Source organism: Pocillopora damicornis, chromosome 4, assembly GCF_964200805.1.
Source record: "Pocillopora damicornis chromosome 4, jaPocDami1.2, whole genome shotgun sequence".
In the NCBI taxonomy this organism is placed as follows: Eukaryota; Metazoa; Cnidaria; class Anthozoa; order Scleractinia; family Pocilloporidae; genus Pocillopora; species Pocillopora damicornis.
In genome coordinates, this window is record NC_142673.1 from 17,581,113 (window position 1) to 17,607,058 (window position 25,946).

The following is a 25,946-nucleotide window of genomic DNA, read 5'->3' on the forward strand; positions in this document are numbered from 1 at the left end:
TTTAAAAACAAGATGATTCAAACAGAATGCAACAGATGATGTAGAAAGGATTCGGGCGATCCATAAAAATAATTATATTGCATTAAGAGTTTAGAAGGCAAAAGTAACGAGTTAAGTCGAAATCAAGGCTTTAAAATACTGTGAAAGGTAATTGCGATGTAGTGAAATTACCGAACAAAAAGCAGACATTGATGGTCAACAAGGCACACCATAAAGAAGCTACAAGGAATGACGTCTTGAATTTTTTGCTATCGTTTTCAATCATACTAAATACAAAATTCAACCGAACATCTAAGATAGTTGACCTGGGTTAAAAACTATTGAAAGCGGTCTAAGAGTCTGAAAGAGCCCAAATGTAGCAAGGATGAGTGAGGACTGAGAACAGATTGCACATGACGAATTTGAAAACCTTCAATTTCGTTTTTCAAGATGTCTTTTTTGTTTATCGAAGCGTGATGTTGTCTCTTCAAAACTGGCGAAAATATCTGAACAGGCGTTCGCCTGGCTTAAGTTAGGCTCTTCTATCATATTGAAAAACAAAATTTTTTTACTAACATTCTAAGTCCGAAGCAAGGAATGATTTCGTGCAAATAAACGCAGAAGAAAAAGTTTAGCTTCAACTGACCTGTTATCCGGCCACCGACGTAGTTTACCGACTCGGTTTGATGTCTGCGACTTCGGCTACATATGTAATTCGAAAAGAACTTTTTGTATTTATACATATACGAAATAATTCTCTGTCATTCCAAAGCATTAATGACAATTGTGTTTTCGTTACTTTCCTTTATTTTATAGACCCCAAAGACTGAAAATAATGAGTAAGTGTTCCCGTAACTAGTGCTGCAAGTCCAATTTAAAGGTAATTGGGGAAAAAGACAATTTCAGCGAGGCAGTCATTAATTGGAAGATTGAGTATTTTGTGGTATCATGGAAAAACAATAAATTAGGAACCAGACATAGGGATAATGAACGCTCAAAAACAGATGCAGTAGTCACGAACGGCGCTTCGGCAGTAGAAAGATCGCATCATGAATACGCAAATCTCGTCAACTTCATTGATTAACAGCCTCGCCAACACTGCATTCCCACTTTTAAAGTTACTCACTTAAAGCAACGTAACAACAGCTTTTGTGAAAACTAACTTTTGGCCAGCTGTATCTAATTAGATAAACGCATTTCCGAACAAAGTATTTAAAAATTGATCCCAAAAATAAACGAGAGGAAGTGCCTGAACTACAATACTTTGTGATCGACCGTAATTAAAGCGAGTCAATTCGAATCGCTTTACTATCTGCGTCCAATTACAATTTTTGTTTCCTCTCTCCTTTCACGAATCCCCGCTGACTTGATCTTAATAGATGAATTGCAAAGGTCGGCGTAATTAAAGCCAGACAGGCGTTTTTATCGAGAAGTAGGAAGTAATGAATTTATCTTTAAGCTTCTAGCTTGAATGATCGTTTCCTTGTGACACAGTTGAATCTGGGAAACGATCATTTTCATTTCCTCGCTTTGATTGATGGCTTGGAAATAGGCTCATTTTAAACTTCCTTGAGCTAGCATGGAGAAACAGAAAAATTAGGTTAAAAGCTGAATCAAAAGGTATCCAAAATTGAATTCATCTGGTGCACATACAACTTCAACTTCAGAGTTATGATTTCAAAACAAAGCCTAACAAATTATTCTCGTATTGCCCGATTCAGCAAACGCAAGGTAAGGTTTTCGCTTCATAATCAATAATCGCTTATCTCAACATTTATCAGTGGGAACAAAGTCCACTGAAATATCAACTTTTATTTATTTTGACTAAAGGGTAGAGAGAGATTGCCTTTCGACATATGAGATCCTCGTTCCCTTGGGTTTTGAGCAACCAACCGACAAACGAACTCAGTGGCATGAAGATATTCCATTGATTATTAATGCCATATGGTTTTAGTGTCACGCGATAGAGTGGTCTCCTTCGCATGTCACGCAAGCTTCTTCTGAGGGCTGCGGGGGAGATGGCGATATGACCGTCCAAAAGTTTTGAAGGTCGGTGCATATGAGGGAACAAGTACCTTAAACGATTCTCAGTAGTTTGGAGTTGAGCCGCTAAGTCCATAGCCCTAGTTTGATACAAAACGCATTCCTTTTTCAGAACAAAAGATTTGATGTAGATTGTGGCATTCAAACTCGTGAAGAAAGTTTGGTATTTTCTGAGAGAATACTCGATACTAGCTCTAGAAAAATTATTTTCACCGTGTTTTAGACTGGCAGATGAAGAAGACACCCAGCCAAATGCGCTAAATAGTAAAATCACGTTAAGACTTGAAACCGACGACCATTCTTCCCCTTTAAGTGGGGCGGTGATTAGATGAACAGCATGAAATCCTTAACTCTTTAACTCCCAAGATCTGATTGTTAATTCTCCTTTCTGGCCGCTACAAGTTTCCTTGTTAATTGGTTACGAGAATTTGGAGTAAGATCAAGATAACAACTTCTACCTGATAGGTTTGTGTATTCTCATTACCTACTTGCTGGACAATGTATGGATATTACAGGGAGAAGTTACATTTTAACAGCTTATGGGAGTGAAAGGGTTAATAGCAGCCATGAGAGTGTTATATATCATCTAACTTGTAACAGAGATTGTTTAAACCCCAGTTTGTTACAATATCACCCTCCCTTTGCACATTCATTGCAATGTATTCACAGCAAACAGAGCGTGACATTCTACAAGGGAAGAGGGAGTGAAAGAAAAATTATTGGGCTATACAAACTTACTGGAAAAAAATTAAATTTCAATTTTAATTAGGTGGTGGTGCACGTGTTCTAGACAATCAGTAAGTTGACTTGTGAAGTGCTCTTTAAAATTGTTCCTATTACAGTTAAGACACTGAAAGAAAGGTTTACCCCAGGATGTGAAGCATGAAGAGGGTTTGCCATTGATTTATCATAGATTTAGGGTTGAGTCACTTGAAAGGCAAGTTGCACTACCCCAAGTATTCAAGTTTAACCTAGTTTTGATTTGTCTCTCAACTCTTGCAAAGTATTTTCTTGTTGTATGGCAAGAGAAAACATAATAAAATACCAGCAGGAAAACTTTCTTCAAAGCTATAAAACTAAATTTTGAAATTGCTCAGACCCAGACTTATTTTTATGGGACAGTCATGACCTAGATTTTACAAATCAACATTGCAACAACCTGGAATTGGCCACAATCAAAACTGCCACATATGAATTGCATGTACAGTGTATGAGTGGATAGAGAGGAATATTTCCATACAATAGCAAAAAATCTCCAACATACAGGTAGTGAGAGCAAACAAAAATATCAAAGAGGAAACCTGGGAAACTGTAAAACTTACAATACCCCATGCCTCACCTTAAGCAAACATATCAAAAGTCATAACGAAACATACTGCACTATCCACTGTGACAGTGTTATCAAACCCTAGTATAACTGGGTCTGGAAAATTATTTCAAATTTACTCAAATAAAAGGTTAATACAAATTCTCTTTGCACTTGATGTTGTTCTGAGAAAAGCATTTTTTGAATCTTAAATATTGAATCGCATCTGATTTTCTGCTGGAAAGTGGTAACAATTAATTTACTTCATTCAAGTAAGAAACTTGTCTTTAGATTAATTCAGATAATTAACTGGGGAATTGATGGGCAAAAAAATTCCACCTGATTCACTACTTTAAAGTCAAGTGAGAACTTTCAATTTACCAAGTAACTGACTGCAAATACGTCAATGGATTAATCCACACCTCAGAGTGTTTGAGTCACTAGCAAACTTAACGAGTGATAGACAGATTGCCCACTTGATGATTGAAAGTCAACATGTCAGCAGCAAAAAATGAGTTTTTGTAAAGTAAGAAGTGTTTGTTATTGTTTTCATTTAAGTAATTTTTTTTGCACAATCCTTAGAGCACAAGTAAATGGCTGATTGATTGATTGATCAATTGATTATTTCGTTGGTGGATTGAGATAATTTCCTAATTAAATTTTCTGCTAATTTTTGTTGAAATTTTGCTGTTCTGAGTGGATAACTTGTTTTATACCAACTGATGCTGCTATTGATCATTGAGTGGGTATTTTGGCTTTTTTAATCTAGTTTTTTGTTTGTTTGTTTGTTTTTTGATAGGCCAATTTTATAATGACAAAATGTATTTTATTTTTGTTAAGAATCACATCATTTTGAAAATATCAAATGCTTTTATCATACATAATAAAGATGGGATTTGGTAATGAGGGCATAGTTGGTTTTGTTCATGGTAACATGTATGAGGTGGTACTTAATTTGGAGTCAAACTCCAATCTTCTGGGCCAGGTTGTTCAAAGCTGGGTTAAGTTAACCCAGGGTTTGTGTGAAATTTGAAGATTTCAAATCTGAAAGCTTTAAAAGAAAATTCATTTTCTTTTTTTTTTGTCCACAATTTGATGATTAGATGGTCAAAAAAGAATAGGGAAAATTGTCCCCAAAAAGGCTCTTGAATAAAGAAATAAAGAATGCTGAATTAAAATTTAACTCTAGGTTAGTGCTAATAGGCCATTTTACAGTTGTGTACTTAGTTGCCAAGCCTTTGATTTGGAGTGAGGCTGAAGGTGACCTTGTTGTGATAGAGACCAGTATCTAGTTTGCATGATAAAAAAGTAATTTGCATTTGAAAAGCAGCAAGGTTTGTATCATAACAGGGTCACCCTTAGCCTCATTCCTGTACAAAGGCTTGGCAACCAAGCACACAACTGTAAAATGGACTATTGGCTGTTAAGGACACTAGCTGGAAGGATCATTTTTCATTTAATTGATTATTGATTAGTTTAATAATTTCAGAATGATTCTAGATACGAACATAGTTACAATGTTTGTCTGTTTGTCTAAATTTCTACTGGTTTTGTAATCAGACCCTTCAGTGTCACCACCTGCATATAAAAGTGAGTTAAGCATCCCTGTAATCAGTTCTTGATAAGTTTTTGAGTGGTCTTGGTGAACTTTCATCCTTCTGTTTCTTAAACTTTTGGCACAAGCGGAACCAATATATGAGTACCTTTGTGACTTTGTTTTCCTAAGTTTAGTTTTCCAGCATTGGGCAAAAGTATACAAACAGATATTTTGTTGCATTACCATATTTTCAATTGATTCAAGATTTAAAGGCCAAAATTGCATCAGATGCAAGTGAACGCCCACCATTTAGATAAGAACCATGGGCTGTTCACCAGCCACTAAAATTCTTGCAATTTTTGCACTGAAACTTTTGTATTGTTCTTGGTCATTTTAATCTTGTTATTGGCGTTAAGGCCCAGTTTTTACACATGATTTTTGATTATGTATTTTGCAACATTTCATTAGATTGATAGAACTTCCTTGTATTATTTTTTCAGTTTACAATTGATTGACTGATTGTGAGATTGATCTTGATTTTGATCATTGATTGTGGTTTGTGGTCAATTGCTTGCAAGATTAATGATTTGTGTAAATGGTCAGCTTTGGTTAGTTATTCTTCAATATCGATCTGTAAAATAGCCCCAAGCACCTTGTTAACCGCGTCTTGGAGTAAAACCTCTTGGAATCTTATGAATTAGATTTTTTTGGTCACTACATTGGCCTTTGCAAAACTAGGCCATGACTTTGCCTTTTTTCCCCTTCAGATTAGGTATGATACATACTGGGACACTTCCTGTAATTCCACTGTTTTGTATTAATTGGTGAAAGCTTAATAAGTGAAAGATCAGTATGATAGTTCATACCTCTAAATTTTGAATACATTCTCTTCTTGTCCTAACACCGGGGCAAGAGCATGGTTGGCGAGTGGTATTCAGCTTTGGATTTTAGTCCAGCTGGTTTGCCCCAGCTAGTTGGGATGTTGTAAAATTATTCGGATCACTTCCAGGAAACCAATAATTGTATACTACCTTTGTAAGGTGTATTTGTTCGACAGACAGAGATTGTGCTAGGTAAAAATGCAAGTAAAGGCCATGAGGTGTCCAAAATCGTTTAGGCCAGAAGGAGGGTCCGTAATCCCCCACCGTTCGGACAGTCAACAATCAATGCGTACTGGTGCAGTGCATGAAATGTGAAACATTGTAAACATTGTAACAATTTCATTTAGCTTTTTCATTTGACCGGAAGATACTCTTATTTCCCCGTTAACCAAAAAAATTTGGTTGTAATGCTCAAAAATGTTTTGAAAAAACTCTACCACCTTACCTTTGACAGAGGCTCATTCAACGATATTTCAGGTTCTGGAACTCCTCCGCAAGAACTGTCCGCAATTTTCTTGATTCGCAAGCTCGTAAGCCATCATGATTCTACAAAAACTGTGTTACAAAGGCATGTTCCATGCAAGAGGTGCTTTTAGGGTCGCTATTGGTGGAAAATAAGATCATCGTCGCTCTTACACATGACTCAGATCTTCATTGTTATTGTTGGTTGAAGGCGTTCATCGAGAGTAAGAGTACACAGTCATTTTGGTCAGCGGGGAAATCACTAAGCCTGCGAAAGTTAAATATACCGGAGACACCTGAAAATGGTGCCGAAGTTCAACCGTCTTTAAATAAATCCTACATCGATTTCTTCGGGAAAAAAATTGCATAGTGTATAGTAGAAAACTGGTACTACCTGGGTTATTTATAAGGAAAAAAAAACTAGCTTGAAGATATGCTCGTAAGTTAAGGAGTTTCTTCTCATAAGAACCACTGGGGCGGGCTAGATTATGGATTGGAACCAAGAAGGAAGCTGTCGGGTGCGTTTACAATTACGATATATCTAAGCCAGACGACCTATCCAAATTAAACTTTTACCTTAAACCTGAGAATTAACTTTGTTGTGTAGAGGAGTCCTAAGGCTCGTCGTGATTCAACTTTTTACCAGTTTAATGACAGGGTTGAGAAACGAACAGAGGTTAGTCATCATGATAAATTATTCCATTTTCGCTTTTATTTATTATAATAATAAGTGGTAATGGTAGGGCTTCAATCCTGCTCACTCACTTCAAACAGTCTACCATAGTACCGTCTTAAACAGTCTGAAATTCTTTGTTTCAATACTTGTAGCTCAAAACGTGCTTCGTTACTTGTTCTAATTGGTTGAATTCCGTTAAATTAAAAAAATACTAAAAAGAGCTGAAATTAGCCTTTCCCAGGCTCACTTTTGAGTTATTAATATCTATAAATACAGGCTAATTAAGATTGTAATCCAACAATATTTTTCATGACTGTCAAGCAACATCAGCAAATAGTAATGATCCATCGAAGTATAATGACATACTTTGAGCTGTTAAGAGCCTTCCTAAACCCACAGTTAATTAACCAATGGACAACAAGAATTTCAAATACTCTTTGCTAATCTCTCATCTAATTTTCAGAAGAAAAATATAAATATGACTTCTGACTTAAACTTTTTCCAGCGGAAACTCATACATAATTAGGGTAAAAAATCATTTCATAAGTCCTTACTAACTTTGAGAGGTACACATTAAATACCTTTAATTTTTTTAATATCATTATTTTGTTCACACAATTAAATAAACATGCAATCATTTTCGTGACTTTACCGTTAATATTGCTATTACTCTGGCTGATACACTTTATCAATCAGTCAGTCAGTCAGTCAGGCCACAATCTTTTATCGGCTTATAGACGATTAAAATTCTCACTCTAATTAGTACGTACTAGTAGTTGTTTGTTTCAAGCGTGCTAAATAAGCAATCCCATTTTTTTCTGTTATTAAATAACCCTTATGAGTTTTTACTCCTATTTGGAAAACTTTGCAGTCAACCGAACGTACGTAATAAAAAACTTGATCCAAGAACTGATGTTATTATAATGTAACTTTCAAAAGATTAATCATGTTTCATTACCCTGTCTCATTATTTTTTGGGCGTCTGTCTGACACTGCAGGCTATTCATTTAATTCGAAAAGGCGCAATCAACGAGAAAATATTAGCTGGCATTTGATAATTGCGTTTGCGGGGGTAGAAATTCCTACACGTTCTTGTTTTCTCTCGCCCAAAATTGGCGCCGTCCGCAAATATAACTAAAGTACACACTTTTATACCAAACTTCTTTTGAAAGATTCTGTGAAGGTTTAAGGAGCTTTTCACGCTCTTCAGCCTGCCAAATTCTTTTGCAAAAAGGTACAAAACTTTTTGCGTCACTACCATAAATTTGAATTTAAAATTGTCTCCTCTTCTGGATCTTGTTTTGACTTGGAGACTCTAAAGTATTGCAGCTATGTTTTTAATTATGGAGTTTTACTCGACTAGATTGTCTGGTTCATAAGTGGTTTTACACCTACTTCTCCATACGCCCAAGCAGTCTTCCTCTGGATATAGCGACTGTCGCAAACTGACTGTCAAATATCACCTAAGTACAATCATGACTGTACTCAACAATTCAATCAAATATATATGTTTTTTTTACAGGCCTTCCTCTTCAGTTCAAAGCAATTTGTGTATGTCTGGCGACGTCAGCCAAGTAGGAAAGAATTTCGATAATTCAATAATTCCTCGAACATAAATCTGTGTTATGAGGAGCCAGAATTTATTTTCGGCTTTTATCTTTTTAAGAAACGGTTTTGCGGATATTTCACTTTCATCACAGACATCCACAAGACGACACAACCATTCCACCATACTCTGTTAACGCAATAGATCTGTCGCTTGTCTTATATAGCACACTGATGCCATGTAATTTAGTAGGAGCACACATGGGAGACGGAATTCGACTGTCCAATTTGTGTAAAATGTTCTGCAAGATAGCATGATTCGTTGGTTCCAGTTGCATATCAAGAACCCTCGGACAGACACCATCGCAATAGTTAGCGCTGTAACCATTTGGAGCAATAATCCAGTTCCATTTTAACTTTTTAAAATGCACATAAACCCACCGACGTTGACATCTTTTAGGCGGTCTGCTGGAACGCCTCTGACGAGATGTGGACGTCATTGAGATATTTTTAGAGACGTGTTCTTCATTCTCTTCGGGAACTGAGTCGCTGCTGCAGTTTACATGCAGAGTTCTTGGAAATTTTTGTGGGCTCTTTGTATACGTTACCAAGAAAGGTGCTCTTTTACCATGTCCCCCGATACGAAAATCTGATGGGAAGGCACCAACGCCATCCACTGTAACACTCAAGCCAAAGTTTTCCTCGGGTTTCTCTTTCCAGAATTTAACCGCAGATGTAACATCAAACGTTATCCACCGACCAACGTTTTCTTTGTAACTAACCAAGTGGGAAGCGATAGGGACCCCTTTGGTCCAGTGCTGGTGATTTTTCAAACGCAGAATTCTTATTTTAAAGTAACCAGCTTCTCTAGTCCGTCCCAGCGGAGTCTTCTTGAAGATTCTCAATTCAGCTTTCTTGACTTTCTCTTCCACTACAATGGTGGATATGTTAAAGTAAAACCCGTAATGCAGTGGTCCTTTTCTCTTGCTTTCCCCTGCGGCTAAAGAGAGTAAAACCAATAAATAACGCTTTACCTGGTGTTATGTTCTGATTACTTCATAGAATGGTTACCGTAACTAACTAAATGCCATTCTCGGTCAGGCATTCTAAGGAGCTAGCACTTACGTTCTCGGAAAAACACCCTCACTATCTCCGAGTCCCGCTGGTTTATTCCTCGGCGGTGTAAAAGCGCTCGCTTTCTGTATAAGTTGAGAAGAAATCTTGGTACGTCATCTCTCTGTTTTGATGATTGTTTCAATTGTGAAACCTCTTTAAGGCTAAACCCGCGAAGCAGTTCGGAAGGTTGACTGAGTGCTTTGTCGTTCGTCTGGTGTGTATGGCAAATTAACAAACAGAATAAAAGAAATGCTGTGAACATTTCGTGGCCGTTGTTGACTCGATTGCGTTGGATAGAATGTTGTCATTGAGTCGACAAAAGCGCAAGTTCTAGGACTTACTCCAACACCGCAAACTCTATATATACGTCGATACCAGAACGCCGTTTCTAAAATCGATCAGCCAACCCGTCTTTTATGCATACAAGTACAGACGAGCGGCTTCCTTTACAGCACAGTTCGACCCATATCGCAGGGTGAATATTCATGTGGGTGTTTTTCAATAAGGACTGAAGATGATATGACAAGCGTTCACGGTTGAGTCCACATGCGTCAAAAGATTACTTAGACTCGCTTGGAAATCTGTTAGACTGTTAGAGGCGCGGCGGAAACTTACGTATGCGCATTCTTCTTCTGTTTGGACCACTGTTGCTATTTTTAGTGTATTGAAAAACTAAATATAAGATTGTAAACCTCTGACTTTCAACGAAGGAGTTTGTTAGCAAGCCCTTGCTGAAAATCTCTAAAAGTGATTTGATGTCTACATACATGCAAATTTTGCAGACGAAATTTAGGAAAACCAATTATTCAAATTGGATGTTGAAAAACCGATAACACGCCATTGTGAAGATGTTTAGAGCCTTCTATTGTTTTGAATTGGTAATAATTTCAAACAAATAATCAATTTCTCACTGCAAAGGGAACAACAGATCATTGTTGTCGTTACCGACGTGGAAAAACCGATTCAAGGAAGGCTACACCGAGAAACTCATTTCTACAGTGATGAAAGCTCCTTTGTTTTCGACAAGGAAACGGATGAACCTTCCTAATGAAAAATTTATTGTTGTTTTCGATATTGTTCTTGTCTGGTTTCGTTAATTTGCAGATAGATTTGAGTTTTCACATACTTTCACCATTAAAGGTAACTCGTAAGGATTCTTTTAAATATATTCGAACTCAAAACTGAATGGATGGCGAAAAGTACCTAAAAGTTGTGAGACTGCTGTACACGATAACGTACATTCCCAACGTAATGAGTTATTACAGAAATTTCTTAACCATATCTTTTGTTTAAGGGCTTATAAAACTGACATAGATGAATTCATTTTAAACTTGATTAATGGCCTTTATAACCATAATAATGGGCTTATCGGTGTCAGAAACGCTTTTGAATTCGATGTTTATCATATCAGCGGGAAAAAAGAAACCCGGTGTCAAATTAAAAACTAAGATAATAGCTTGATGTGAAAAATCTAAAAGAAAAAATAACATTAACAAAATGCTTCGAGTTTCAGAAGAAAGTTTCATAAATCACAATTTTGCGATATTAGGTTTGGTCGATCATTATAAATGTAATCTGGTCATTTCGTCCAGTAGGATCAGGATGATTACGGTTTTAGCCGAACTCTTGTTCGGACAGAAACAACGGAAATAGGACGGAGGCTTCCGGAATCAGACGGAGATGAGACCTGACGGAACCGTCCAAGAGTGGACGGAAATATCCGAACCTAGACCCACTCTAAGAAAGGTGTTCTTAAATTGTCCGATTTCGAAAAATAGCATCTGTTCCGACATCAATTTAAAAGAAAGCAAGAGAACCAGTTTGATATATGAGATTTATTTGCAGTGCCACCCACGCTTAATGGGAAATGATACTTACTTATCACCCACCAGGCCTTCGCTGATCTCCTTTTCTGGCCCTTTTTTCTCATTAAACTATCCCCATCTTTGTGCCTGTCACCACAATTGCAGGCCTATTTGACAATATCATTACAGGTCACATAAGTGAGAAATTTGTTCCAAAATTCATGTACTCTGTCTTCGAACTTGCCGCACGCACACCGATCAGTGCATTTAGTGAAAGATGATCTATCCACGAAGGCCTGTTCGAGGTAAAAAGGCACATTTTCATTATATAATAACTGCAAAAAAAACTGCCATTAAAGGTTCTTTATGTTCTTTAGAAATAGAAACATTTTTTTCTGTTTTACTTCTAAAATATTTTTCATATAAACAACTTTAATTACGTCGATAAATTGTTTTGATACTTCTCTTCCTATTTTGTTTTCAAAGAACGCAGCCATACGCTTTAAAATAAGCTTGATGAGATTAAACAATTATTCCTCTTGCAAATCGCCACGTGGGAGAGCATTCACTAAATATCTTTATTTAGAGAGGAACGCTTTTATAATAAAATCTTAACATGTTCAATCCTCCTCTGGTTTTTACTAAAGATTAACGTGCGTTGGCTGGAATTTTTACTCATTCTACCACTGCAATTGCCACAAAATGCGTAGCCTTATGTGTCTTACTTTAATTAAGGATGGCTTCATCCTCAAATGAGATTTTTAGACCTGACGAATACTTTATAACCATGTGGTATACAATTGCTTTTGTTCTATTCTCTGATGCACCAGGTAATCATAAATGATCATAAATCAACACGAGCCAAAATTATGCAAAATTTTGGAAGGAGATGAAGGAAGATAGCCGACTAAGTGCGTATTTGAATGATTAAAGTTTAAAATCCATCTTCCAGTCCCTTGCTTTTACTTCCAGAGGTTACCAGTATAACATCATGAACAAACATATAGTCCTCAACATAAGGGACTGAGTTGTCAGAAACCAACATTGTACATTGAAATCCAAGTTCCATACAGCCACCACCACAAGCGATAACCACTGCATTGTCAAGCTGAGCTGAGAAGCGATCATTTCCTAGTGCAATTTTTAAAGGTGATGTCAAATAAATGTTTAAGACATTGTGGGGGACTTTCTAATTTGGCAGAGTCGGTACACCGACACGCTTTACTCGTTTGAGTCTTGTAGTGTCTTGACCGTCATAATATTGCTCCATCAGCCCTGGCGAAGTAGGCGGCGGACCTTCTGGTGGTAGTGACCCTGACACAACCGTCCCATTTACGTTCTGAGTGTTATACGTTTGTGGACCGTGCCTTGGATAGTTTTGGGGTTGCGAAGGCCGATACAGGGAACTTTCTGACCTTGCACTGGATATTCCCTGCGTATCATTTGATGGAGAAAGATACCATGTGGCTCCCGCTGTGTTGTAATCTTCCTCAGGAAGTGTAAATGGGGGTTGGCTCTGTTCCATAGACCACAACTGGACCTCTTCACTCACAGGTACTAGCACCTCACTATTATGCCTAAAACGCTGGTTTTCAAGATCTCTTGACCCCCTCTTTCCACCTTTAGCTTTACCAGGAGACTTGGCCTTTCCAGGCACGGTGAGATAACCAGGGGGGATGTTTCCGTTCACGTAGCCGACGGATCTGGGCATTGCCACCCCTTGTGGCGGGTCCGCACTGTATCTTCTGCTCCCATCCATATCTAGAGATTTCGCCTTTCCTTTCTGTGACTTGCCTCTTCCAGGTTCGGTGTAATAACCTGCTGGGAAATGTCCGTTGAATTCGTCACGTCTTGGCGGAATCATCCCTAACCGCACCATTCTCTGCTCAGCTTCATTATGGCTGACATATCTTTGTGGCGTTCCTGGTCGAAGGCTGTTTGATCTGTCAAGTTCGTTAGAATATTTCACCATTGATTTTCCGACTATGAAAGGCTCATTCCCAGCTGCTCTAGTTAAAGTAGGCGGTGAGCTTAATAAGTCGTGCGGTTTTTCTTTAAGAACCCAGTTGGCGTTGTTGTTCGAGGACGCTATAGACGCAGAATTAGACTCAATTCCCATGAAGTCACTATTTCTACTGGCGAGAGCTGCTAAGCGTTGCCGGCGTTGCTCTTCACGCTCATCACGTCTCCGTTGGCTGTCTTTCCTAATTGTGCCAGAAAACAATAAATTCCCGATTAATGATGATCATCGAGATAAGTCAGAGCGGTCACTTTGCTTACAAAAGGAACATTAATAAGGTATCATAGTTTTTTTACTTTCCAAAAAATCTTTAAATCAGCATTGTTGAAAAAGTGTAATGATATCTAAATTTCAATGTAGCGTTCACAGAAATCAGATGATGAGAAGTTCAGTTTTCCTTTTTCTGTTTACTGTGATGGTCATGCTTATCAATGTTTGTGGTATTGAAGAGGCCTCGTCACAATTTTTGTGATAGTCAACGAAATTTCAAAATAAATGGAACCTTGGAATAATAGTTTCGTTGGGTAGACGAACACCAAAGATGAACCGAAGGGAACAACGACGGTGAATGATGAAGAGGATTTTGAAGGAATCTCAAATCGTTAATCAAAGTTAGACTGAGCTCTCGTGGATAAACAAATCATCACCAACTCTCTCTTTACTTGTTATTCTTACAATTTTCTGATACTGAATTAACCCCAAGCGAGTTAAAATCCCCAAAAAATACAGTGCAGGCAGATGAACTATTTTAGATAAGCGTTCCACATCTCAAGCAATAATTGCACAGTCTTCATGATAGTAACTTTGAATCGATTCCTTAGCTTTATAAGTAGTTACAGGCTTAATCATAACTGTTACAATTTCCTGAAAAGTGATTGGTGCATTAGCTGCCTTATTTTTCACTAATCATTCTGCAGAGCTGTAATTGGACAGTGTAATCGGACAGTTGGCTGTAATCGGACACCTGTAATCGGACTGCTGAAGTAGCCAATCGTACCAAGTCCAATCAGCCAAATCCACCAATCACTGAATTAATCACGAGAACCATAGCAACAACCACTTATCCTTAAAAAAATTGAGGTATTTCCGAAATGGAGAGTATGATGATGATAACATTTACTGATAACAAGAACAACGACAATGACAGTGACTGTGAGTTGAAAATGATAATGACAACGAGAACGGCAGAAACAGTGATAACATAACGAATACGAAAGTGATAACGATAACGAAAAGCCAACAATAATAATAACAATGAGCGAGACGACAATGATATTATCTGATACTGTAATTACCTGGCCCATAAAACGCAAAAGATGCCGAGAATACAAATCAGGACCAAAATCAACGCTGCCAATCCTGCCACGAGTCCTATCACCCAAGGTTCGGCTTCTACCATTTTCTGAAAGAAAAGAAATTATTTCAAGCATATTTGGAGTCGACATCAAATGCGTGGTAGGATTAAAAAAATCTTATCTCTCCTTATGCATTTACAAGAATAGGTAAAATTGCAAACTTGGGATGCTCGAAATTATAAGCAAGCTAGTGCTCTCAAATGTATTCTGAAGAACAAGACTCTCTTCTGTGCCGCGACTTCGCTAAAAAAAGCAGAAGGCTTTATGAATAATGATTTTTCTGCGCAGCACTTGTCTTGTTCAATTACATATTATTACGAAATTTCAAACGTAGGATACAAACTTTATTACTTGTCAAGGAGAATGAAGATTGCTTTGAAAGTCATGCAAGGTCAGAGACTTGCTTTGCTTTGCAACCTATGCAGAGAGGCAGAGAGCTGACCAGATGTATGTGTTTGTTATTTTGGGAATTAGAAGCAACGGGATAGAATTTTACAAACATTTCTGTGCGGGAGTCTCTATCCATTAAAACCTTATGCAATTCTGACGATGGTACAAAACGTAAATGAAATTATTGGATTAATATTTGAAAACCGAACATAACTAGACTACCAGAACACAATGAAAGTGATTTTAGGACCCTCTTCCAACCAAATATGAAGATCGAGTTCTTCTGTGCTTTAAAGCGACCATATCGGTGTAAAAATTAGCATATTTCCACGTGAATGAAGTAGAACTTGTTGAACGGTGCAAGGGACTCAAAGTTATGGCGGTGAACGAAATTTTTACAGGACTTCTTCTTCGAACACCTAACATGAAATGAGAGTATTGGAATTTGAAGCTGTTCTTTGCTATTAATACACGCTAAACATACGTATGCCAGTACAACGATAAATATAGAAAATCCAAGTTATTTAAGGTAACACGAGAACGAGTAAACAAATTATTTCCCTCAAATTATCTTTATCGTTCATGAGTCGGCTCGAAATTCATTCTATTGAAGAGCACGTTCGAAAGACAAGCCTCTAGTCTTGCGATTGCTATTATCAATTAATCTGTCGCTGCCATTTCACCTCAAAGATTATCATTTCTTTCGTATGCTGAAATATTTATGTCCAGTCATAGCTTTTAAATGAGAGACGCAGAACAATTCAGAGAGATTGTGCAGTTCTCAGGAGTTTGACTTTGACGTTAAAATTTAGGATTTCTGATACGTGCCCGTTTTACAGCTAAGGTTTGTCAATGCTTCCTTCCTTCGCGAACTTCCCTAAATGTTGCATCCTTCACGCAAAACGTGTAGTTGAAATGTCGTGCAGATTTATACCTATTCAAGAGAATGCTTTGCTCGCCTTTCTCGCTACTTACTTCATCTGGCGTTTAAGATTTGTCTGAAGAGTTAAACTGAAGCACGCTGTTTTACTTTCCTTGATTCATCGCTCAGTGGCCCACTCATTAATGCAATACAAAGAATAGCAATGTTTTCTTCCTGCGTGCAAGCATAGAGTCAGGCATGCGTCGCATTCTTTCTCAAGTGCTTGCTAAAATTAAGTTCTTTATCGATCCCTCGACTCTTGTACGTGCCGATTGCTTATTGTATCGTCTGAAGAGGTTTCTCTTTGTCACGATCACACGTTTTTTCTATCGCTCCTTTTTGTTTTAAAATATCCCTCAAATGATAATTAAATTTGTTTTGTCTTAATGAAAATGCTAACATGCTGGACGGTAGATTGTTAAAGAAAGTCGATGTATTTATTGTTAGCTTGGTCGTTGAGAAGAGAAAATCTTGCATAGATGTCTGCTAGAGATGTGACTCACCCGCTAATTCTTCCGCTGGCTCTTCAGTTACCCTCACTCACTCTCACCAGCACAAGCTTCATCGGGTTGTTTATAAGCTCTAATCGTGCGTGAATAGACAACAATTACCTATTTCAAATTTTTGCGGAATTTTGAAATTCTAGAAACGTGACCGACATCGATTACAACGAAAATAGTTTACAAAAAGACACCAACACATCTGTTTTCTTTCCTTATACCTGAAGTTGTACCATGAGACCTTACGTTGAACCAATAAAACTGATTATAGTTCTCTTGACTTGACAAGAGTTAAGAAAGGCCCACCTGTTTTCAGCCACTATTCACCCACTCCTTCGATGTGTTAGAGTATGTGGTGGTCGCAAATATAAGAGCATTGATGAATATAAAGATATCAGCCCACATAATATATTGAAGATCTTAACAAGAGCTCAAAAATTAACTTTTGTTATTAATTAATTAACCAAAGAAAGCAAATCAGTGGTTTTTGTGGGTTTTGTGTTAAGTGCAATATGATGTGAAGAAATCTAAAATTTTTACTGTTCTACGGTCTCAGTGAGACCGTCAAATAGTAGTATTTCAACAAGAGATGAACCTTCCAGAAAATATTAAAAACTATCCGACAAAGCCGGAAGAGAAAAAATCTAAGAAAATTTCGTCGCGGCCGAAAGCAGTCCTTCTGCTCTCCTAAAATCGTGCTTGAGGTGAGAAAAAAGAAATGTCCGGAGTAATGACAACTTTATGGCGAGCTCTCTAATTAGAGCAAGATTACTGCGTGAAACTGAACCGTCTCAAAGAAGTCGCATTCCAAATGGATGACACACGTTTCTCGAAAAAAGAGGAACTGTCAGTTCTATTTTTTAGATGTAGTAATCTTCTTCTAGTTAGAGAGCTCGCCATAAAGTTGTCATTGCTTCGGACACTTTTTTTAAACCTCACCTTGAGTATGATTTCGGGAGAGTAGAAGGACTGCTTTCGCCCGCGAAGAAATTTTCCTAGACTTTTTTTACCTTCAGAAGGCTCTCAACGCACTTTTTTGAGTTGTAACTATCTTGCAAAGTACCGATATTTCACAAGAAGATGAGGAAAAAGTCAATATCGATATTTTCATTATATGTTTCGTGATAAATTTTTCTGTCAAAGGCATCAGTTCATGTTGTTACACAAATTTATGGAAAGTCCAGATAATTATAGCGTCATTGTTCATAAATCGCCATTTGGCAGGTCGATAAACTTGCACTGATGGTGTACAATGGTGTAAAAAAGCCCCAGCAATGGTATATTTATTGCCTTTAGTTAGTGAAATAACTGATACAAACTGAGTAGAACTCCACTCTCATGCAGCAGTCTTTTTGTATAATTTAAAGTCTGCCCTTGTACTTAACTCGAGCGGTGACCTAAAGAGATTGCTCAGATCCAATGATCAGACAATAACCGCAGAGTTAACGTGTTCCTCACACAAGTTCTTCAAATGATACCTTTGAGAGCCACTTGGGCAGTAATTTCTGCTGTTGTGACGTAGCGCGAGGTAATTAAGAGTAATTAGATGTGATTCTTCATTTGAAAATTCCGTACTACTACTATAGAACGAGGTACTTCTCTGTTTGAAATAGTCCTTGTTACAAAAACAGTTTTGAATTGGGCTTCGAGAAGTTGGATTCTAGCAAAAAATGTGAATCCAAAAGTCTGCTGGTAAAGAGATCCTGATACTTGTTTTAAAAATAATGATGGTTTAATTTGGAAAATTGTGCTCTATTGTCGTTTGAAAAAAAAAATCGTTTAACACATAAAAGAAATGTCTACCAATTCAACCCGGGCGTTCATAATCGCGTGACCCTTCACTGCTTTTTCCTTCCTTTAATTAGGAAATGCAGATGAAAGACAATATAGAAATTATTTCCCGCATATCGGTGCTGCTTCTGTAAGACAAAACTGGCCCAAATGGGGTTAATTTAGTGTTGTTTTGTTAAGCTTATATTTTTTTTTAAAAGTAAAAGATTATTACTATTAATTGTTGTTTACCGTGTGGTTGGCGCAAAATCTCGCCGTTGAGCATGCTACTTACGCATTTATCAATCCTGGTATTTATATTTATCCTTATTTCAGGCAATTGATCAAACAAACAAACACAGAATGCTCTAGTAACATTCTTGTTGCAAAATATACCGAATATTTTATGAATAGGTTTCGTCGCGTGAATTCTTAATCAATACTATTATGATGTAAATTAAACGGAATATTGTACTTTGTCACATTGAATTTTGAAACATGCGAGCGTGGGAAGAAAGTGGGCAAGTTTAACATTGTTGGCACAAAATTCTTGCTTGTTTCAAAACGTAGAGCGAAATGAACAAAAAATTAAAACCTGCCAACCACTCTTACAGCAATACAGCACAAAATGATTTGCCTCATAACTGAAGATGGTGATGAAGATGTCCGATAACAACGACACAAGATATCTTTACAATCGATATTCGTTGTGACGTTCTAGATAATGCTGAAAAATCATACCTTCTGTGAAAATTCCTGCCCCTTTGCTTAGAGATTTTTCAGCAGAGTTCAGTTTGCGAGACACATGTTAAGTTTCTGAACATCACATTTGGGTGTTTTTTTTATCATCACCGCATGGTTTCAAAGTAATGAATATTGACGGTGATGCTGATGTGTCATGATAGCAAAGCATCATTGGTGCCGTGTGACGTCAAACAAATCACCCGCTGTCGTAAGATTTACTGATTCAGTTGACCGATCAAACTTCCGAGAAACGAATACGAGGGAAGACTGGGCATAATTGAAGGCTGAATCACTTTGCGCAAAAGTGCAAAGTGCAGATTAATTTTGTAAGCAGCCAAAAATCAGCCGCGAAGAGGGTAAACGAGAAAAATGTGATCATTGATGATCAAACTTAAAGAAATAAGTTGATACTTTTAAGTGGCACACAAGATGAGCTGCAACTATCGAAGATATTGACGAATGTGCCGGTAGTTCTCTAACTGCACGGATTATCAAAAGAAATTTTGAAGTAAACGTCAAACATATACACGATGAAGTGACGTTAAAATCCATCAGGGAAAGCTAGTTTTTAAAGCACAAGTAACACATTGATGACTGAAAAAAGAGAAAAAGAAAAAATATGTACAAATCCTAGCAAATAAATATAGCTAAGTCGCAAGCTTGAAAGCCTAAAATAAAATCGTTTATCACCACGTAACAGGATTTGATTAACTCTATCCGTCTTTCCGTCGGCCGCGGATGACTTCTCCAGTTTTTCACGCCATGCAGGAAACCCGAATTTTCTCACGGAAATAGTAAGATCCGGATTCTTAACAAAGTTGAACCGAATTAGTTTGTTGGTCTTTATTTTCCGCACTGAGAACCTTTCCTTCATTCTTTTCTTTTTTACTTCTCCGAAGCTTGTGAACGATTCAATTTGACTGAAAAATTCTTGACGATTTTTAGCATGATCCTAATTTTTTAATTTTTTTTGTGAGATTATGACAATGTGATATTCACTGCAAAAACGTTACTGGCGTCATCAGTGCGTGATCAAAACAGGAATAAAAGCAATATATTTAAAAAAGTAATAAACTGCTTTTCAGTGAATTTTCTATATGTGTTTTAATATTTGTTTTCGATTTTATGGGGACTCATCTGGTAGAACACCTTTGCTCGTTCTCTAGTCGGGCCAGATCAACCGAAAACGATGCAAAACCGATTTATTAAACTTTCAAACGCCGCTTTGGTCCCTTCACTCATCCTGTGAACATTCGGGATAGTGAATACCACGGTCATCAAAAACAAACAGAAAACTTCATTTGAGACAATCCGTTTTTGTTTCACTCATTGAGCGCTTTAATACCCATTTGCATGGAAAGGCAAATACGTGGAACTTAAACAGCAACCTGCTAATACGGAAAACACAAATCGCTGCTGAAGTTATTTGTTTAGGACCATAATTCTTAGGACATTGTAAAAATCATCAGAATGTGACACAAGAGAAGATGCAGCAAGACAATATCAAACTTGATCGAAGGAACGTAACGTTATAAATTTGTTATTCTAATTCAACTGGACCAATTTCTACTCTTACTTCAGCTAATTTAGCAGGTTTATTGAAGTTTAGCAACATATAGTGAGTTGATAGAAAATTACCTAATTTCGATGCTTCAAGAATATTAAACTTAAGTTACCGCTGAGAACCCAAACCAGAGCTCTAATGACCGAGATACGACAGCTGAATTCTATAAACATGAAATTGTAATCGGTCAGTTAGTACAAAGAGGTCATTTTGTCGTGACATTTTGTGCCTTCTCGAATAAAATGACTTCTAAAAGGTTTTTGTTTGCAGCAATGTGTTTTTTACTAGGTGACAAAGACGTTTATAATCCGGTCCTGCATGGGTAATGCAATTAGCTCTGACAAGCACAATAAGATTATGGTAAATAGTTTCAGTGTAGAGCTTACTAAGTTAAAGCCTTAGAGCTAATAAAGAAAGACACTATTCCTCTGTTAATATAAATGTCGACTGCGTTGAAAAGACTTACCTTAAATACTCTCGAAGTAATTGTAGTCGCAGCGCGCAGACGTGACAATACTTGGTTCAAACGAATCCAAGATGTTATACAGAAGAGTTGAAACGAGTCCAATTTGTTAACCCACTCTGCTGGAATCAGCTAAGTATGTCTTCTTTAAAATACGCCGAGGGAGGAACTGTTACGGCTTACGTAAACTTCTTGTGTGCTATCGCTCCGTCGAGCCCTCACAGTGGAAAAAATGAGCAAATCATATCAGCTCAGCTATTCCCAGAGCACAATATTTGTCCACAATTTGTTAAGGCTATATCGGACCCTCTGCCCATGATTTGCGCAAAGATCACCCGTAGCTGCACAGCTAAAGAAGGTGTAGTCCAAAATACTTATATCCGCGCTGATTTTTATGAATAAAGTACTGCAGTTCTCAAGAGCTAATACAAGCATTCGATCTCACTTTGTGTGAACGATAGCCAAACAAACATGACGCCAATAACCGTAGGCGGAGCTCTATTATTCTTTTTGCTAAGAAAACCTAAAATCCTTAAAGAAAATTTGAAATAAAATAGCGAAAGTTTAAATGTACCATTTTCGTTATTCCGTAAAAACAAACCAGCCAAAAAAGATATTCGCTGAACCTGTCGAGTTAAATAATCTTTCGAATTTATCCATTGCCACGTTTTCAAAATTAAACAGCATTTAAAGACTTACAGTACATTACAAAGGTATGTAAAGGGAATGCAAATATCTGATCTGATAAAATGGCCTGCGATTGTTATCGGAGAGTAACAAAGAACGACAAGACAAATGTTCAACTAATGTCTTCAGCGAGGAATAAAGAAAAATTTCTGAGTCCCCCGCGGGGATTGTAACCTCCGCCAGTTCTATTTCCGGCGGTTGGAAACTGCCAAACGAATTATGGATAACTCTGACCCATGTCCAAGATTCATCATGAGAGAGGGATCTTATTTACAAACTGCAAAGATCAGCCCCAGTAAAATTTTTTCTTAGCATACAAATGAACACTAGAGCTATATACTTGTCAAGGACTTTCCGGGAATAATTCCCTCATAAAAGATTCTCATGACGAAACTACGACGAAATTCGTAGCGTAACTGAGTAAGCTCTCTGATTGCAAAATCCCAATTAAATTTGCTGGAAAATATTTGGCTCAGTTTTACAGCTTACTGCGAAGTGAAACGAAAGCCATGCACTGCTTCAACTCGATTTGAGAGGAAGGATTTTTTAGTACTTTGACCCCTACGAGAGATTAGCATTTAAAATTTCCTTACAATATCTCCCCCCCGAATCTCACATTATAAGTCACGAAAATCAAGGAATTGAGCACCAGCTAAAGAAGCTCTTCGTGATAGTTTGACAAATTCTGATCAGCATCTTAGAAAATATGTTGAGAACTATATGGAGAATGTGTATACTGATCATGATGTTAGGATGTAAGGGGTTAAAGATCATGCATGCATGCATGCGCGGGCGCGCGCGCGCGCGCACTGGACGAAAAAGCAGATTTGCACCATATTTGCGCAGTGTAAATGTCAGCAAATCTTGTCCAAAGCCGTAGCAAATGTGATGCAAATGAGGTAAATGCCACATTTGCTTCAGATTTGCACGGGGGTGGCAAATCCTGGTGCAAATGTGGCATTTACCCCATTTGCACCACATTTGCCACAGCTTTGGACCAGATTTGCTCACATTTGCGCAAATTTGGTGTAAATCCGTTTTTTCGTCAGAAAAGTAAGGGAAGTGAAGGGAGGGAGGGGGGAGTGGAACTCCTACAAAAAGATTTATGGGAATCGTATAGTGTATCAGAAGGATTCATAGTTAACAGTTCGTTGATTTTTCAAGCCAAAGAAGGAGGGGTTCACGAGCACTCCACGACCTTCCCACAGTCTTTTTGGACTATGTAGTAATCCCTGGTAGTGTTAAAAAAATTTGCTTCATCAGTGTTATAGTTATTCTGACAATGTATTATATCAAAAGGCGTCAATGGGAGAAAAATCGGTGATCATCTCCTGGTATACCAATGCCTTTTTTAATTTTTTCATTCCCCTCTTTGGACTTCCAAATGAACGTTTTGTCCTCAGCATGTTGCGTTGTATCTCTTAACAATGCTCTCCCATCTCAGACATCTTATGTTTGCATGCAGTTCGTCTCATTTATAATCAAATTTGCGAAACGTTATATCTGGGTAAGTTTTTAAGTTTGTTACTGATGTATCCCTTAAAGAAAAAAATTACTTTTTCGAGTTATTCGCATAGAAGCAAGGGCTTTTACACAATGGACATGAGATACCATTCCTGTGGTTATCTTTAGCCAATGTAATTGATTATATCAACATGTCGAGCAAGGCTTAGAAATTTGTTCTATAACACCATCCCATATGAGATGATACAGAGTAGTAATAGTGAATTAGAGAGGAGCTACTTCCTCAAGGTGCCACGCGCCGCCTTAAAACCTAAAGCCAGCGATACACCTGGCGATTTTAAACGCCGATCGCGCGATCGCGCGATCGCGGCGAACGGCGAAAATCGCCAGGTTTGCCCGGTGCGGCGACTGCAATTTTCCCTGATCACCGCGATCGGCGTATAAAATCGCCGATATCTGAAATATATGTTATTTGCCGGCTGGGAGGTCCGTATGGTGAAAAACTTTGATCGAGGTCTTGAAAATACTGCCCGAGGCGGTAGGCCGAGGGCAGCATTTTCAAGACCGAGGTCACAGTTTTTCACCATACGGACCGACCCTTAGCCGGTAAATAACATATTTATTTTTTTTAAACTTGACGAAATTCTTTCCGAAAGAACCCGAATGATTTAGGGCTGTAAATACGGCAAGATCTTCCATAAACTGAACAATTTTTGAGCGAGTAAATGATAGTTAAAATAGAGGTGATGCAAATTAAAGAGAGATGCCTCACCGAAACATTTTCATTTGCGTAAGGATAAAGGTTATTTAAAAGGTTTCCAAACAAACTTTGAAACATTATTTTTACAAGTATCTCTCACAATCTGACACCTGTCAATTAGAGAGCGCGTAAGAAAAGAAAAAGCGCAAGAACATTTGAAAAACAACGGAACTAGTTGGCAACGGGACTGCCAAACATGCTAATGTTTTCTTCAAAAACATTCAATGATCTAACGGAAAGTATTATTTACTCTCATCGACGATTCATTCATGTACGAAGATTTACCTCTGTTCACTAAGTTAACGGCGAGGAAAGTAATTGTGAGTAAATTCAAATTTTTTATTTTGAAGTTGAGAGTTTGCTCGTTTGTTTGCTGCAATGGCGTGTGTAAATCTGGTCTTTCTTCCACAAAAACTAAATTCGATGGCACACTCCAATGAGACACAAGGGGATTTAATGCGGCCTTTTCTCAATAAATTCCTTCAGTTTCCACAGTACAATTTACGGTACAAATGTCTAAATTGAACGGACTCGGAAAGACTCACCGAGAGCGTATATTTGTTGTAAAACTGAATTTAAAACTTTGCTCGCTCTTTCACTACGAACAAATTGTTTGAGAAAATTCAGATATTAAATGAATGAAGTTCGTTCGTTCAGTTTGACTGTAACCAAATACCTCACGTTTTAACTTTCTAGGTACTTTTTGTGAACGATTAAAATTAATTGCAGACGGTTTTTAGGCTGCTAGTCAGCCAACGTAATGACACTATTGCTTAAACAAATTCTTTCTGAAACCAATATTTTTCTGTCGACCACAGTGATTTGAGAGTGAGAAAAGAGAGGATTCACAAGTTATTTATCGGCTTGAGGTAGTGACCGACGTGTTTGCTTAAAAATACTGCCCAGCCGGAAAAACGAGATATATTTATGAAAAATGGCAACGAAATTTGGGATGTACTCGGCGACTCACGAAAGCGTTACCGTGGCCCGTGGGCAGAGATAGGAAAATACTGACCGGGTTGAGAACCTATCAGATTGCAGGATTCGTTACTGCGCTCTCTAAAAAAAAAATAAATACCAGATATTTGCAACTTTGTACGCCGATTGTGACGATCAAAATCGCCGCGATCGGCTAATAAATCGCCAGGTGTGTCACAGGTTTAAGAAGGCTGTGTAACGACGCTTACGTCACAAACGCTCCATTGCTTCGGTACATTCTTCTCCTGTGTAATGTTTAGCGAATGCACACAAGATTCTTAACCTTTTGACTCCTAAAATTGTCTAATTTCTTCTCACAATATCAACCACGAATCACACATAAAGGTCACAAGAAAAATGAAAATTATCACCAACCAAAGAAGCTCTTAGATTGTCAAAAAAATCTCCTTACTGATGCTAGAGTGTAAAGGGTTAAACGATCACCACACTTGTATCAAGGGGGAGGCGTTAAAATGGTTTTAGAAACTTACAGAGGGACGCACTTTCTGCGATATTTCTCATTTGTGATTGACTGCAAGAGCATGTCGAACGTTACGCTTGTGCGTGGAAAATTGTTTAAAAAAAAGTATTCCCAGTTTTATTTCCAACAGCTTTTCCGATTAACACTTTAAAGTATCTACATTTGTTGGACCCATTTAGAGATCACCTGTTCATTTTGATGGAACTGAATATGAACATTATAGCGCTGAGTTCATATTTTGGATTAGGACCTGCGCATAAATTATGAGTTATTCTTGACTGGGATAAATGAAACGAAAGTACCATGAAAAAATTGATTTTCATGTCTGTTTCCTTCGAAGGAGCTATAAAGAACGAGTGAATTAAAATATGACATTCTTTATTGTTTACATTTAACGGATGACTTGGTTTCAACTTGACAAGAGCACTTGATCTTGGCAGGGGAGCTTTAAAATTATTGGCCAGTCTGCCACCAAAACAGCATTTGCTCCAAAGACAC

General features: G+C 37.7%; 3 protein-coding genes and 1 long non-coding RNA gene across 12 annotated transcripts in view; 1 reads left to right on the forward strand and 3 right to left on the reverse strand.

Moving 5' to 3' along the window:
• LOC113681177 (LIM domain transcription factor LMO4) overlaps positions 1–6,444 on the reverse strand; it is a 34,378-nt gene extending 27,934 nt beyond the window's left edge. The window contains exons 1-2 of one of the 2 annotated variants that reach the window (XM_089205249.1): positions 6,192–6,420; positions 626–681 (exon numbers count right to left, since the gene is read on the reverse strand). The gene's annotated coding sequence lies outside the window, so the exon portion shown is untranslated. Of the gene's footprint in view, positions 1–625; positions 682–6,191 lie in introns of both variants that reach the window. The other variant, XM_027198244.2, reaches the window with a different exon arrangement.
• Positions 1,381–3,098, forward strand: LOC149047072 (uncharacterized). Its single transcript, XR_016186259.1, has 2 exons — positions 1,381–1,710; positions 1,810–3,098. It is a non-coding gene; the product is annotated as an uncharacterized LOC149047072 (long non-coding RNA).
• Positions 6,445–7,442: 998 nt separating the features above from the next.
• Positions 7,443–10,303, reverse strand: LOC113681183 (bone morphogenetic protein 6). Its single transcript, XM_027198252.2, has 2 exons — positions 9,555–10,303; positions 7,443–9,429 (listed from the first exon to the last, which is right to left on the reverse strand). The coding sequence occupies exons 1-2, from the start codon at positions 9,805–9,807 to the stop codon at positions 8,579–8,581; spliced, it is 1,104 nt and encodes a 367-aa protein (XP_027054053.2). The 5' UTR covers positions 9,808–10,303; the 3' UTR covers positions 7,443–8,578.
• A 1,062-nt stretch (positions 10,304–11,365) lies between these two features.
• Positions 11,366–21,338, reverse strand: LOC113681195 (uncharacterized). Of its 8 annotated transcripts, none has more exons than XM_089205243.1 (4): positions 19,049–19,185; positions 16,541–16,619; positions 14,666–14,772; positions 11,366–13,554 (listed from the first exon to the last, which is right to left on the reverse strand). In XM_089205243.1, exons 3-4 carry the CDS (start codon positions 14,767–14,769, stop codon positions 12,540–12,542), a joined length of 1,119 nt encoding a protein of 372 aa, XP_089061369.1. In that variant the 5' UTR covers positions 14,770–14,772; positions 16,541–16,619; positions 19,049–19,185; the 3' UTR covers positions 11,366–12,539. The 8 variants fall into 8 exon arrangements, with proteins under 8 accessions (XP_089061369.1, XP_089061368.1, XP_089061370.1 ...); XM_089205242.1 differs by lacking the exon at positions 19,049–19,185 and adding an exon at positions 16,844–16,892; XM_089205244.1 differs by lacking the exon at positions 19,049–19,185 and adding an exon at positions 16,759–16,869.
• Positions 21,339–25,946: the final 4,608 nt, after the last annotated feature.

Excerpts from the sequence above, each read along its gene's own strand:
- LOC113681195 (XM_027198268.2), bottom strand. The coding sequence starts at position 14,769 with ATGGTAGAAGCCGAACCTTGGGTGATAGGACTCGTGGCAGGATTGGCA. Across the intron at positions 13,555-14,665 it reads TTTTGCGTTTTATGGGCCAG|GAAAGACAGCCAACGGAGAC; the intron begins GTAATTACAGTA and ends TGGCACAATTAG.
- LOC113681183 (XM_027198252.2), bottom strand. The coding sequence starts at position 9,807 with ATGTTCACAGCATTTCTTTTATTCTGTTTGTTAATTTGCCATACACAC. Across the intron at positions 9,430-9,554 it reads GAGGGTGTTTTTCCGAGAAC|CCGCAGGGGAAAGCAAGAGA; the intron begins GTAAGTGCTAGC and ends TACTCTCTTTAG.